This window comes from Mobula birostris, chromosome 7, assembly GCF_030028105.1.
Source record: "Mobula birostris isolate sMobBir1 chromosome 7, sMobBir1.hap1, whole genome shotgun sequence".
In the NCBI taxonomy this organism is placed as follows: domain Eukaryota; kingdom Metazoa; phylum Chordata; class Chondrichthyes; order Myliobatiformes; family Myliobatidae; genus Mobula; species Mobula birostris.
This window is the reverse complement of record NC_092376.1, coordinates 60,875,413-60,890,408: the sequence shown is the minus strand read 5'-3', so window position 1 is coordinate 60,890,408 and position 14,996 is coordinate 60,875,413. Positions and strand designations below refer to the sequence as shown.

General features: G+C 41.1%; 1 protein-coding gene across 1 annotated transcript in view; it reads left to right on the top strand.

The window, feature by feature from the left end:
• The window catches only part of tenm4 (teneurin transmembrane protein 4), a 631,884-nt gene that overhangs the window by 449,785 nt on the left and 167,103 nt on the right, over positions 1 to 14,996 (top strand). The window contains exon 12 of the mRNA XM_072263298.1: positions 1,179 to 1,373. Within this exon, the coding sequence (XP_072119399.1) occupies positions 1,179 to 1,373 (195 nt within the window). The remainder of the gene's footprint in view (positions 1 to 1,178; positions 1,374 to 14,996) is intronic.

Here is a 14,996-nt window from a genome sequence, read left to right as displayed (position 1 = left end):
ACAGGAGTACCTATTGTCAAGGGGCGCAGCCACCGGGGTACTCTCTATTACCTGACTTTTCCCCTTCCCCCTCCTAACCGTGACCCACTTGTCTGCCTCCCGTGGCCCCGGTGTGACCACCTGCCTGCAACTCCTCTCTGTCACCTCCTCACTCTCCCTGACCAGACGAAGGTCATTGAGCTGCAGCTCCAGTTCCTTAACGCGGTCCCTTAAGAGCTGCATCTGGGCGCACCTGGCACAGATGTGGACGTCAGGGAGGCTTGGAGACTCCAGGGCCTCCCACATCCGGCACTGAGAACAACAAGCTGCCCTCACACTCATACTGCCCCTCTCCTCAAATAACAACAAAAAATGAATACCAAACCTTCCTCGCCTCGCCCGTTTCCGCCTAAGCCAGTTGAGCCAAAGCCGTTAAGCCATCACTCTGCTCCCGGCTCACTATGCCGCCCGCATATTACACTGCCCGCTGTATGAGGCTCTGTTCCTTTTAAATCTTCCGCACTTCACTGCTCGATTGTCACACACCTGTGCAGTCCCGCCTCTCTGAACGCCGATGGAAAAAAAACCCGAAAAATTCAAAAATGGCTTCCTCCGCACTCCCGCTCCGATTCTCAGACAAGGTTATATATCATATTATCTGCAGGTGAAATATGTCATTACACCCTTGGTGTTAGCAGTACAGTCCTTTAGCTTCTGGGTGTCAGTATATTCATCGGCAGCTACATTGTTCTGGTTGTTAATCACAACTCAGAACCTAGATGCAGCTCAGAAGACCACTTGACCCCTGCAGGCCCCAGTACAAGGTTTGTGGAGGCACCAGCTTGAAATCAGGTTGCAGGAATGATGTTTCTTCTAACCAGAGGTGGATGGGAAAAGAGGAAGGCACCTGAAGTTGAAGGTTACTCTGTGTATAGTTTATTCTGAAACTCTACAATCTTTAAGCCTATATTTTGTTTATAATCCTGTGAAAATCTTTGCTTAATTTTCCCCCAAACTCCTGTTCATCCATGATTAGTTCTACTCTTCTGTATACAGACAATGTTGGTAAAGTCTTGGGCTCTATAATAAACCATGATAATTTGAAGGTGACTCTATGAATTTATATGCTTCAAACATCTCAGCAAATGACTTGCTGCCTCCATTGTCAATGTTTGATGTTCGTGTACTTCTCTTCACAGCATCTTGCCCTGTGCTATGCAGTGGCAATGGGCAGTATTTGAAAGGACGCTGTTTGTGCCACAGTGGGTGGAAGGGAGCAGAGTGCGACGTTCCCACAAACCAGTGCCTTGACTCAACTTGTGGTAACCATGGCACCTGCATCATGGGGACGTGCATCTGTAACTCTGGCTATAAAGGAGAGAACTGTGAACAGGGTAAACGACCAACCTTATCACTAATCATTTACTTGTCAATGTGACTGAATTTACTCAGAGAATCCAATCATCTCTCCAGCACTGCAGCTAAGAGAAATATTGAAAGGTTACAGCCAGTAAAGAAAAGATTAAAATAGTCACTGTGCTCCACTTTTAAAGGGCATGACAAAGCAGGTTGAAATATATAGCAGAGGTGAATTTAGACCTTAATGCATGTTATGACTACCTGGTATTCTGTTATTTGTTGTTAAGCCACATCTAAATTTCTTCTCCTTTTTCCTTCCCTTGTTGAGCTCCACTTAGGATTGTTAACTGTTAGAAAGTAGCCTCTTGACAGGATATTTTCTATTCTTTATTTACTGGACACAATAATTGGGCAGCAGAGAGCAGATGCAGGCTTGCTTCTTGGGCATTTTTCTTTCTTAAGTACTGTGGATTCAGGTTAATTGGGGCAGCTGCTTATTTGGGACAACTCAGGAACAAAAACTATTCAAGAAAATAGCCGGGATTCCATTCATTTAGTCGGGACAGTATGCCACTTAATTGGAGCAGGGGACTGTTGTAGAACAGATTCTAACTAGCTTCAGTTGCATGCAGTTGTGTGGCTGTTAGATGCTACACTGTACTTAGAGTGAATAGTTTCAAAATAACACAACAGTGGGATGAATTCCTCTGTCAATAAATATTAGGAATTAATACACGGTTTTACAGTACTATTGGTCGTGTTATAATCTGTTTTGTATTTCATTTAAATATATCATTTGTTGCTCATTTTATCTTTTTTATACCTTTTTAACTATTTCCATGAAACTTCAGCTAATTGGGGCAGCCACTTAATTGGACCAAAGTGTACTGGCTCCAATGTGTCCTAATTAACGGGAATCCATTGTACTTTTTACTTCAGTTGGATGAGGTTAATGCACATTAACAAAAAGGATACTGTATGAATCAGCTACTCTCATGTGTCCCTTTTGTGCACAATTATTCTTCTGTCATCTGTTGACTTGTGTAACTATAGAACACACAGTTTCAACACTGCACATGTCCTCCTATGGACCTAACATGTTTGAAAATAACGAATCTTGGAACTTCTTGTACTGAGTTTTTGAATCACATCAAAGAAGTAACCTCCAACTCTCAACCAGATGAGGTACATTACATAAGTTATCGAAATCTGAGCTTGTCTACAGTTGAGCATCTGTAAATTATACCATTTCTTCCTATATTCCTGGTTCTCAGAACATCGCATTTTTTATGTTACTTAATCTTGGTCCCATAATTGTAGCATAAATTAACCATTTCTTCTGATTAGTACTGGTCTTATTGCTGCAATTGGATTAATGTATCATGGTTGTGTCATCAGTACATGACAGAATATGTTCTGAAATATTGAGAGGATATTATTGTAAAAGAAAAGCAAAGTTTTTCTGGGTTATATATGAAACAAAGACAAGGCCTCATTATTTGAAATATTTTGACCCAGAAATCATTTGTGGAGTATCAAACAATGACTTAGCGAATTTGAAATTGCATTACCAAGAAATGAAGTAATTTTGCATATGTTTCTAAGTCCTTTAGCAATGATTGGTAATGTTGTAAGCTAATTATTGGTTAAGGTTTTCAAATTTGTTAGTGCTGTTTTTTTCAGCAGCAAACTCTTTTGAATGACAATCAAACTGGAACAAGGCCAATTGTTTCTTCCGATCTTTCCCGTTCAGTCATATTGCTGTAGGGTTCCATATGTAAGACACTGTCACCTATAATTTTGTGAGCTTGAATGTGACTGGGATATTATTACTGCAGTGCTTCAGCCAACGAATAACATGATTTATTATCAATGTATAGTGCCTCTGGTTGTGCTTGAATTCCCTCAAATTTGTCGTCTATTTCATCACGAAGATCCGGATACCATGGAGCAGGGTTTCTCAACCAAGTTCCATTGAACCCTAGGGTTCCGTGAGAGTTTGCAGGGGTTCAGCGGGAGATCGTGACTAAATGAAAATAAACATCATTTTTTGAACTTTGCGCAAAGTGCAGTGTAAACTCTCATAGTGGTGGACAGTGACCGGACAGGCCCTTTAGCAATCTCGCTAGAGGTCTTTCAGCCCAGTATGGCAGTGTGCAGTAGGACCGTGTTTGTTTGCTTGAGTCCATTCTCAGTTTTTAAACACGAGATAGGGGAGGTCTTTCATGATCGGTGAGCACTGTATTGCAGGGAGGAGAGGACGATAGGCTGGTGAGGAGGGTGAAGCGCATTTTCTGAGCATTGAATGGACTCGCCCAACTTGGGCTGTGACGTCAACCTCTCCCTCCCGAATTACCTCCCCCAACTTCCCCTTACGCGCCACTGACTGACTTATAGGAGTGAACAACTCTACCGGTGTAGTAGAAAATTAGAGGGATCTTTTTCATTCTAAAGATGGCCCAGTGTGGTGATTTATTGAAGAGGAGGTGTGAGATGGAAGAGGAGCATTCTGGGCCCAGGCCTACGGACAATTATGATAAGGTTAATGATGAAGAATTACAACATTCTGAGTCATTTACCTGCACTAGTGCAACAACAGACATGAAAAAGTCCAACTTTTCTTTTTACAAAACTTTTAAGTTTATTTAAACAACAAATACACAAAGGAAAAACATTAAATATTTACAAGACAGTGAATAAATTCAAATTAAAGTATGATTACTATTTTCTGTAAAGCAGTCATTTTCTATAAAGTGGGGGTCCACCACTCCTGGAAATCCCTACTGTACCCATTGTGACCGCATGCTTCCTCTCCAAGGACTGCCGGTCATGAATGTATCCTCGAAAGAGGGGCAGGCAGTTGGCCCTGGCAGAGACCTCGACTTTTCGCTGTCTAGACCCATGAATAGCCATCTTGGCCAAGCCCAGAAGCAAGACCACCAGTAAATCCTTCTTGCAACCTGCCCCCTTCTGTACTGGGTGCCGTTATAGAAGGAGCGCAGGGCGGAAGTACAACCAGAACCTGAGCAGCAGCCCCTTCAGATACTCAAACAGGGACTGCAACCTCTCACACTCCATAAACGTGATACACTGACTCCTCTTGGCCACAGAATGGACAGGTGAACCTGCTTAAAAACCAGTTGCATGATACTGCCCTTTGCAGTACCTTCCACTCAGGTCCCAATGTACAGGGGAAGGATCTCTGCATGAAGAGATTTCTGCCGGGGACCTCCTGGTATCCTGTATGACAGGCAATTCCGGCCGATCAGGAGGTGCTGCAGTCAGAACCCCACCATTTCTCTCAGCCCCCTCAGCACCCACCGTGCTAGGATGAGGACCAGTCCCCCTCGCATCAAGGGCACCGTCCCCCATCAGCGCAGGAGCACCCTGTCTGGATGAAACTAGACCCCCTACCCTCAACAGCTGGCGGTAAAAGCGAGGCAGATCCCTCAAAGCGGAGAGGTTAATGTTGTTGGCTGGAAGCCCCATGCCCTCCTGCAGGCACTGTCCCCAGTGGAGAAAGTGCATCGCCAGCGCGTGAAATCTTGGGGAGTGGTGACTGTACAGATATCTCTGCAGGGGAGAGCCCGAGGTGGAGAGTCGTCAGATGGGTGTGCGCATACACACCAATGACTGACCACCCTCTGCGATTGGAAGACTCAGGACTACAGTAGAGGCCCAGTGACTCCTGTTGCCCCAGTAGTCCACCAGCCTCTTCGGGGTCCTGGAGACGAAAGCAGTGGGTGGGATTAAAGTAATCAGCCAGTACCATATCTTTACCATGAAAGCTACTTATTAATGGTTTTACATGGACTTGTGATCCATGTTGTACTATTCCATTGTGCCTAGTCTAAGGGAAACAACTTACAAACGGCTCCAGCAAAATTGAAAAGACACTTAACTACAGATCACAGCCACATGACATGTAAAAGGGCTGATTATTTTAAACAACCATTGGAATCTCAAAACAAATGGATTAACGCTTTTGAAAATAAAGTCATAGTCTGTAATAGGACTCAGGAAGTAAGTTATTTAATAGCATTAAGACTAGTTCACTCGAGAATGTTTAAAAAACTGTGTGAAAACCTGGACAAGGAGCACACCAATCTTCTGCTACATACAGAAATCCGGTGGCTTAGCAGAGGAAGAGTTCTCATCAGGGTGTTTGAGTGGAAAGGTGAATTGCAGGAGTACTTTCAAGAAAATAGTAGGCCAGATATTGCTAGGTGCTTTGAAGATGAAGATTGGCTGCAGAAGCTAGCCTGCTTAGTAGACTCTTTTCATTATATGAACAAGTCTCTGCAAGGCCCTGGAGAATATGTTTTGACTTCAAGTGACAAGATTCTTGGATTTAAAAGGAAACTGAATCTTTTGGAAAATCATGCTGCAAATGAAATCATGAAATGTTTCCACTGCTGCTCGAGCTTGAGAGTGAGGAAGGCTATCAGAAAGTCTCGAGTCTTATTGAAAACCACCTGGAACAACTGTAGAACAAAATTGAACAGTATTTTCCCTCCCTTTCAACACAAGTGTATCACTGGGTGAAGGACCTCTCTCTGAATCTTCTGCTCAGCCTGAGAACTTGACTTGAGAGAAGAGGAACAACTTTGTGAGATGCAGTCTGATCATGCACTCAAGATGAAATTTACTGGCTTGCCCCTGGACAAGTTCTGTTTTTCTGTGAAAGAAGAGTATCGTGACATTCATAGGAAAGCAATGAACATTTTGCTGCAGTTTTAACTTCTTACATGTGTGAGCAAGCTTTTTCTTGTTTAACAAGCAGCAAGAGCAAAGATAGAACTTGTCTCATTTCAGTTGAAGCTGAAATCGATGTGTGCTCATCTCAAGTTCAACCCAGAATTGAGAAATTTATTATGTTTGCCTTATGAGTTTTTAAAATTTATGAATGAGAAAGAAAGAGTAATTTCAAGAAAGGTAAGCTAAGCTCAGCTATCTTTTTTTCAAGAAAGGTTGGCCAAAAATTCATCCTCTACTCAAAAAAGCATTGACAATTATTTTTGAATTATTATATCCTCAACTTACTGATCACACTAACGCACTGTGAGATCTAGATATAATACTTTTTATGTGGGGGCTCCCTGAGACCTGAAAATTATTTCAAGGGTTCCTCCAGGGCAAGAAGATTGAGAAAGGCTGCCATAGAGACACACTGAGATTGTTGGGTGTACCTTACTCTGCCATTGCAACACGTGTAGGACTACTCTACACTCCTATTTCCTATCCTCATACCAGCAGCCACATAAAATTCCAGAGGTGTTTAGATTTTAAAACAGCCATATTTAAAGGAAAAGAAATAAACTTAAGAAATCAGATCAAACGGGTGTTCCAGAAGATCAAAATGTACATTGTATCCCACGCATCTTTAGGCTACAGTAATACATTCCTCCCCAGAAACTTGTCTGCAAGCCAATGGCATTACTCCAAAAAGCAGTGACCCTCTGGGATAAAGAAAACCTTTTTCACATCAAAACAAGGACCAGAAGAAATAAGAAATAAGCACAAGAATCAGAAGTTTGTTCACATTGTGCATCGAGAACCAAACTGATGAGAGATTATACTAAGAACTCCCTGAATAGAGTAATGCATCCACAATATTTTACATTGCGTAAATCCAATTAAAACCTGTCACTGGAGTCACCCTTATACATAGCAGCCAGTAGATATACCTGTTGATTGTACTTTATTGCTTTCAGAGTGACCAAACTAGTAATTGCTTTCTTGCACAATTGACTGGAAGAAATTTCATTTGAACATAATAAACAGTTCAAAACATTTTCACTCCCCAAAATACCCTTACCCTATATTGGAATAATCGGTCACTTATTAGGAGTTACCCTTTTTAACAATTTCATGACTAAAGCATCATCATAAAATGACTAAAAACAGCCTAATATTTCAGTGCACTCAGCAAGAGACTTAGAAACATAGAAAACCTACAGCACAATACTGGCCCTTCAGCCCACAATGCTGTGCCAAACATGTACTGACTTTAGAAATTACCTGGGATTACTGATAGCTCTCTATATTTTTCTAAGCTTCATGTACCTATCCAGGAGTCTCTTAAAATACCCTATTGTATCTGCCTCCACCACCATTGCCAGCAGCCCATTTCATGCACTCACCACTCTCTGCGTAAAAAACTTACCCCTGACATCTCCTCTGTACCTACTTCCAAGCATCTTAAAACTGTGCCCTCTCATCCTCCGTCGCTCCAAGGAAAAAAAGCTGAGTTCGCTCAACCTATTCTCATAAGGCATACTCCCCAATCCAAGCAACATCCTGGTAAATCTCCTTTGCACCCGTTCTATAGTTTCCACATCCTTCCTGTAGTGAGCATAGTTCCCTCTAAACTGTGCGTGTGTGTGCATGCACACGTTTTTCAACCAGCGCACAAAGAAATTAATGTGCACACAAAAGGTTAGTTACTTAAAATAATGTAGTAATTAATAATTATACTTATTGAAAATAATCTTTTAGCTAACTGTTTCTGCTAACTAGTTAGTCAGTTTTTCAAATACCTCAATGCATGGCACTAATTTACGTCACCTCACCTATCCTGTTCTGTGGGATGATATTTGGAAACTTGACATTTGAAGCGTCATTTGGCAAGTAAATCGCATTTGGATGGTGTACAAACGCTCAGGCAACAGAACCCATCATTACTCGTTACAGGAGTACTATGCATGTTACGGCTGAGTGCAGATGAGCAAGAGTGAAAATGATCAAAGTTGAGGTACAAGAATGGTCAGCTTTTGATTTCTCCGCAATTGCAGATTGTGACTTCACATTTGGCGATGAACAAGTTAATGCCTTATGTCTAAAGTATCATGATTTTCTAGCTGAAAATACTGTAATAGTTAGACAGTTTAATGATTTCAAATTTTCTGTGCAAGAAAAAATTGAATCCAAACCAGTTTCAAACTTTGCTCAAATGGTGGCATTTGTACTTCAAAATGAACAGTTTTTCAACCTTGCATAGTTGATGGACATTGGGGGAACCTTTCTTGCATCTAGTGCAGACAGTGAGTGAGGTTTTAGCCTAATGAATCAACTCAAAAACAAGCTGAGAAACCGTTTAGGTGAATGTCATTTGGATATGTTAATGAGAATCAAAAGCTATCAATTGGATAGAAGTTCTATTTTTCAAGATAGAGTTTACAAAGAATGGGTAAATGCCAAAGATAAGGGAGTGAAAAAAAACTGAGTGACTTAAATATGTATGTTATTTTGTTGTTATTCTGTGCAGTTTTATGTCAAATATTTTGTAAACCTACATAAACTATGCCATGTGTGCATTCAGTGCGCACATATTTTTGTCACAGGAACAAAATTTGCACAACATAATATTTTTGCACACACTGACTACTAAAAATTAGAGGGAACATTGGTAGTGAGGTGACCAGAACTGAGCACAGTACTCCAAGTGGGTCTGACCAGAGTCCTATACAGCTGTAACATTACCTCTCAGCTCTTGAACTCAATCCCACGGTTGATGAAGGCCAATGCACCATATGGTTTCTTAACTATACAGTCAACCTGCTCAGCAGCTTTGAGTGTCCTGTGAACTCGGACCCCAAGATCCCACTGATGCTCCACACTGCTAGGAGTCTTACAATTAATACTAGATTCTGCCATCATATTTGACCTATCAAAATGAGCCACCTCACACTTATCTGGGTTGAACTCCATCTGCCACTTCTCAGCCCAGTTTTGCATCCTATCAATGTCCCGCTGTAACCTCTGACAGCCTTCCACACTATCCACAACACCCCCAACCTTTGTGTCATCAGCAAATTTACTAGCTGATCCCTCCACTTCCTCATCCAGGTCATTTATAAAAATCACGAAGAGGAGAGGTCCCAGAACAGATCACTGAGGCACACCACTGGTCACCAACCTCCATGCAGAATATGACCCATTTACAAGCACTCTTTGCCTTCTGTGGGCAAGCCAATTCTGGATCCACAAACCAAGGTCCCCTTGGATCCCATGCCTCCTTATTTTCTCAATAAGCTTTACATGGGGTACCTTATCAAATGCTTTGCTGAAATCCATATACACTACGTCTACTGCTCTACCTTCATCAATGTGTTTCGTCACATCCTCAGAGCATTCAATCAGGCTCATAAGGCACAACCTGCCTTTGACATAGCCGTGCTGACTATTCCTAATCATATTATGCCTCTCCAAAAGTTCAGGATCTTCTCCATCAACTTACCAACCATTGAAATAAGACTCACTGGTCTATAATTTCCTGGGCTATCTCTACTCCTTTCTTGAATAAGGGAACAACATCTGCAACCCTCCAATCCTCCGGAACCTCTCCCGGCCTCATTGATGATGCAATGATCATTGCCAGAGGCTCAGGAATCTCCTCCCTCACCTCCCACAATAGCCTGGGGTATATCTCATCCGGTCCTGGTGACTTATCCAACTTGATGTTTCCAGAAGCTCCAGCACATCCTCTTCCTTAATACCTACATGCTCAAGCTTTTCAGTCTGCTGTAAGTCACCCCTGCAATCGCCAAGGCCCTTTTCCATAGTGAATACTGAAGCAAAGTATTCATTAAGTACCTCTGCTATCTCCTCCAGTTCCATACACACTTTTCCACTGTCACACTTGATTGATCCTATTCTCTCACATCTTATCCTCTTGCTCTTCATATACTTGTAGAATGCCTTGGGGTTTTCCTTAATCCTGCTCACCAAGGCCTTCTCATGGCCCCTTCTGGCTGTCCTGATTTCATTCTTAAGCTCCTGCCTGATAGCCTTATAATTTTCTAGATCTCTCATTACCTAGTTTTTTTAACCTTCTGTAAGCTTTTCCTTTCTTCTTAACTAGATTTTCAACAGCCTTTGTACACCATGGATCCTGTACCCTACCATCCTTTCCCTGTCTCATTGGAACGTACCTATGTAGATCGCCACACAAATATCCCCTGAACATTTCCCACATTTCTGCTGTACATTTCTCTGAGAACATCTGTTCCCAACTTATGCTTCCAGGTTCCTGCCTAATAGCTTCATACTTCCCCTTACTCCAATTAAAAGCTTTCCTAAGTTGTCTGTTCCTATCCCTCTCCAGTGCATTGGTAAAGGAGATAGAATAGTGATCACTATCTCCAAAATGCTCTCCCACTGAGAGACCTGACACCTGACCAGATTCATTTTCCAATACCAAATCAAGTACAGCCTCTCCTCTTGTAGGCTTAACTACTTTCTCGAACACACCCAAAAAACTCCACCCTATCTGAACCCCTTGCTCTAGGGAGATGCCAATCAATATTGGGGAAATTAAAATCTCCCACCACAACAACCCTGTTATTATTGTACTTCTCTGCTAGTTTCTAATACTGTAAATCAGAATGATTCATTTACACAAAATTTTATGTTTATGTTTTCTTTTAAGGATGTAGGTTTAATATCACATTCAACAAATGACTAATAAACATCTTGTATTGATTTATGTGTAATATATCAGCTTTGGTCCTGCAAATGTGAATTAATCTCCAAAGATTTCAATGTCACAGGCTCGTATTAACTAAAACAGAATTAATACAACATCTGACTGTGGAATGTAAGGGAGTGAAAAGTATTGTGTAACTAATATCATGCCAGATGCTAATTCAGTCTGTCTTGAAGTATTTTGAAAAATGCCTGTGTACAACTGAGTCAAACCAAGCAAATTCCATGTGGCAAAGAATTAATTAGCACTTCTGAAAAAATCTCTGTAATACATGCCCAAGTTTGAACTCACAAAGAACTTAACACAGCTAGCAAAGCATCTCAGATGTCATGTTTTGCACAGTATTGTAATGACAAATCTGTTGGAGCTTCATTTTGTTCACTTTATTGAATGATCTGTAGGAACATTATAAATGGTCTTAGGCTGATCCACTACACCGTAGAATCTTTGCTTCACAAGTCTTTCACTGTAGATTCACCATTGTTAAAAGTAACAAGGAAAAATATTTGAAAGCAACAAATATTCTAATTCCCTGAAGTTTCCAGGAGTGCAGAGTCAATCAAATCATAGCATATTGACAAAATGTGATGCTATTTCTGTGGAGAGGATTGTTAATGGCCTCATTAAGGGATATTGCTTGTGTTACTAAATTGCAAATATCAGTGAAGGAAATAGAAAATCTCGTACGTTGCTGTTTCAGGAAGTTGTAAGATCCCAGCTACTGCTTAAGAATAGGCTTGTTCTGAAATAGAATGGGTATCTATACTACCCACTTAGTGGCCGAAAGCTTCACAGCAGTAGGTGGTAATGGAACAAATCTAGCCCAGTAAGTGAGGTTTGGGAATTTGACAATGAGATTTAGGCAGATATTAAAATGACCTCACACTCTGCAGTGTCATTTGCTAATTCTCTAACAGGTAGCTATTGCTGAGGTAACTACTTTATCAGAGTTGTGACCTCCATTTCTTTCTCTTCTTTTAATACAATATGATCATTTATGCAGTCACTTGCACTGTTTCAATTAATAAGTACCTAGGGAGAGAGGAACTGCTAATGATTCAAAACAAATCTTTCGGAAACCTTGGTGCTTCTAGTGTGATTGGTTATTTGATGTTTTGTCTGTCTGTACTGGAGATAGACCACACCTGTCAACTGTTGAGGAATTGCAGCCTGTGAATATTGTACTTTATTTTTTTTTCAATTGTAGTGTCATTACATTATCTCCTTAATATTAAAGCTCCGTTGAGTCTATTTTGAGTACAGGCCTCCCCAACCTAAAACCCTTTAATGCTGCTGGCATTTGACATTTCCATCTATTACTAAAATATTTCACAATTCTTTTTTATCCACAAATTGCAACTAGTATTACAGTGTGCCCCATGTGTCCTGGAGAATCTAGTCCTCAATATCTTTATCACCTTCTTTGAAGAAAAATTCTCAGGAGTATCCCAGTCTTGGTGATTGCTCTGGGATGTGGGTTTGTTTTATCAGCTCAACTGCTGATTTGATGTGCACCTGCCAGTACTTTGCACCACCAAAAAAAAACATCAGTTTCCATGGTAACATAGAAAGCAATCAACTTTAGTTGGCAAGCCATCATCTGAAAAAGTATGTCAACAGCATTTTAAATAAATTATTTCTTAAAAAAATAAATGAATTCTGCTTGCATTACTGTCAAAGTTGTAAATATCCATTCTTGCCTGTTGTTGTTTTTCAGAGAGGATTTCAAGCACGTTTCATTGGGAATTACAAATTACAATCAATTAAGAAAGCTATTCTCTATTATTAATAGTGCTGTAAAATGACCTGGGATGAGTATATTTAATTATTATTGCTCCAAAATTAAATTACGATATTTTTTACAGTAAAATGCAGTGGAAAGTCAATTTTGTGCAATGATGTGTGGTGCAATAATGCAGTGAAATGCAGTAATGTCTATTGGTAGGTCATTTACACCAGTTATCAAATTCATTTCCTGGAATAAGTCACTCTTGAGATCCTAATTTACTTACTGTTGGGGAAGTTATTGGAAGGGATTCTGAGAGGCAGGATTTATCTGCATTTGGAAAGTCAAGTACTAAGCAGACATGCGTGGTTTTGTTCATGGGATATCGTGTTTCATATTTGAGAATTATTTGAAGAGGTGCTAAAGGGGAATGATGAGGGCAAGATGGTAGATGTCGCCTACATGGACTCTAGTGAGGTTTTTGACAAGAGTGTCATGGTAAGCTAGTTAAGGAGATTAAAACGCATGGGGTCTAGGATGAGCTAGCAACTTGGATACAAAATTGGCTTGGTGATAGCAGGCAGTGGAGGGTTCTTTCTCAGGTTGGAGACCTGTGGACTAGCTTGTTCCTCAGGGATTGTTTCCAATCCACTGTGGTTGGTCATATAAACAATTCAGATCAGAATTTAGGTGACCTGATTCACAGGTTTGCAGGTGACAGAGTAAAGAAGGCTGAAACAATCTAGAACAAATGGGAAAGTGGGCAAGAGGATGACAGGTGGAACTTAACTGGGACATTCACAGGGGATCCTGGCGACGGATTCTTCCTTGTTGTTAGGTTCAGCCAGGAAACCTAACAACGAGGAGGAACCCATCGTTATCGCCTGTCTTCCCAATATTTCCATGGTTTCTGGAAGGATTGCCAGGATCCTGAAGAAAAACCAGATTAATACCATCCACAAACCTGTAAGGAAGTTCAACTCATAGCTTATGTGGGTCAAAGATGACCTGGAACTCAGGGTGGCTGCCGTTTACCGGATTCCCTGGAACGCTGAGCATTGTATATCAGGCTGATTGGACACATGGTGGAAACACGCATCAATAAACACAGGAGGTGTATCCGTTTGGGTTACCCAGAGAAATCGGCGCTAGCAGAGTATTGCATTTGCAATGGACATAGGATTGACTTCAACAGCACAAAACTACTGTGCCAAGCCAATGGCTTCTGGGATTGCCTGGTGAAGGAAGCCATTGAAATAAAACTAGAGGAAAAGAATTTTAACAAAGATGAAGGTCTCGCTCTAAGTAAAAACCGGAATTTGATTGTAAACAAGGTGGGACAGTGTAAATCTGATTGGATGAGGACTAACCAATCAGGAGGGACAGATGATGGGGGTATAAATACCACCAGACTAGAAATGCCTGTGCATCATCTCTGATGAAGATGGCAGAGTTTGTCATCGAAATGTTGGCTAAAATCGGTACCTGTACCCGGCTGGAAGCCCAAGAAGACTTTATTTGTCATATATGCTGGGAAAGCACTAGATCCCCTTCCATTTTCTTCATTACCCTATAATGTGCCTGGTTGCATGGATCCAGTCTGAAGCTGGACGTAAGTGCTTGGATCCCATTTGAGGCAGCACCTGGACACTTGCATCCTAAGTCCCCAGCAAAAGGATACTGTTAGATGGTAGCTCATGGTGCTTTGCTTGAGTCCCATTCAGTGCCAGGCCTGGGTGCTCAGATGCTGCTAGCTTCAGGAAAGAAAATAATTCCCTCATTATTCTCACCATGCACCAGAGATTTTTCTTGTTGGTTATTAAAGGAAAAGATTGTGCCTTTGTGAAGCCCCATTAAGAGTTGTTAAAGGTCTGGGCAAATAGAATGCTGAGAACGTAAGTTGTAAAGAGTCTTTGAAGGTGAGTCTGTAGGTCATAGGATCAGTTCAGAGTAATGGTGAGTGAAGTTATCCATGCCAGTTCAGGAACCTAACAGTTGTTCAGTAAGAATTGTTCCTGAATCTTGTCATGTTTAGCAGAGTAAAACAGAAAATAATTTTTGATGAGAGATTTAATTCCCAGCTCTTAAACCCTCTTCACAGCTTACAACACGTCAAGAGTATGGATGAATATTCACCTTGTCCCTGACTGAGTAGATGCAACATCCCTTATAGATTGCTTCACTTGATTAGAATCTCTTCACTGGACTGAGAGAACACCCACTCCTCTATTAGCACAACATGGCTACAGTAGCTATTATCTACACAGGGTTATTAAGACAGCATTTTGTTCCTCTATAGTAAGCATAAAATGAACAAGAGCAGTAAGGTTACAAAATCACAGTTACACACCATCTGGACATGTATCAATGTTGCTCGTAATTTTGAAATAACCCACATTGTTGGTGAGCCTTCAGGTAATCACTCCAGCAGTTCAGCACAAAAAC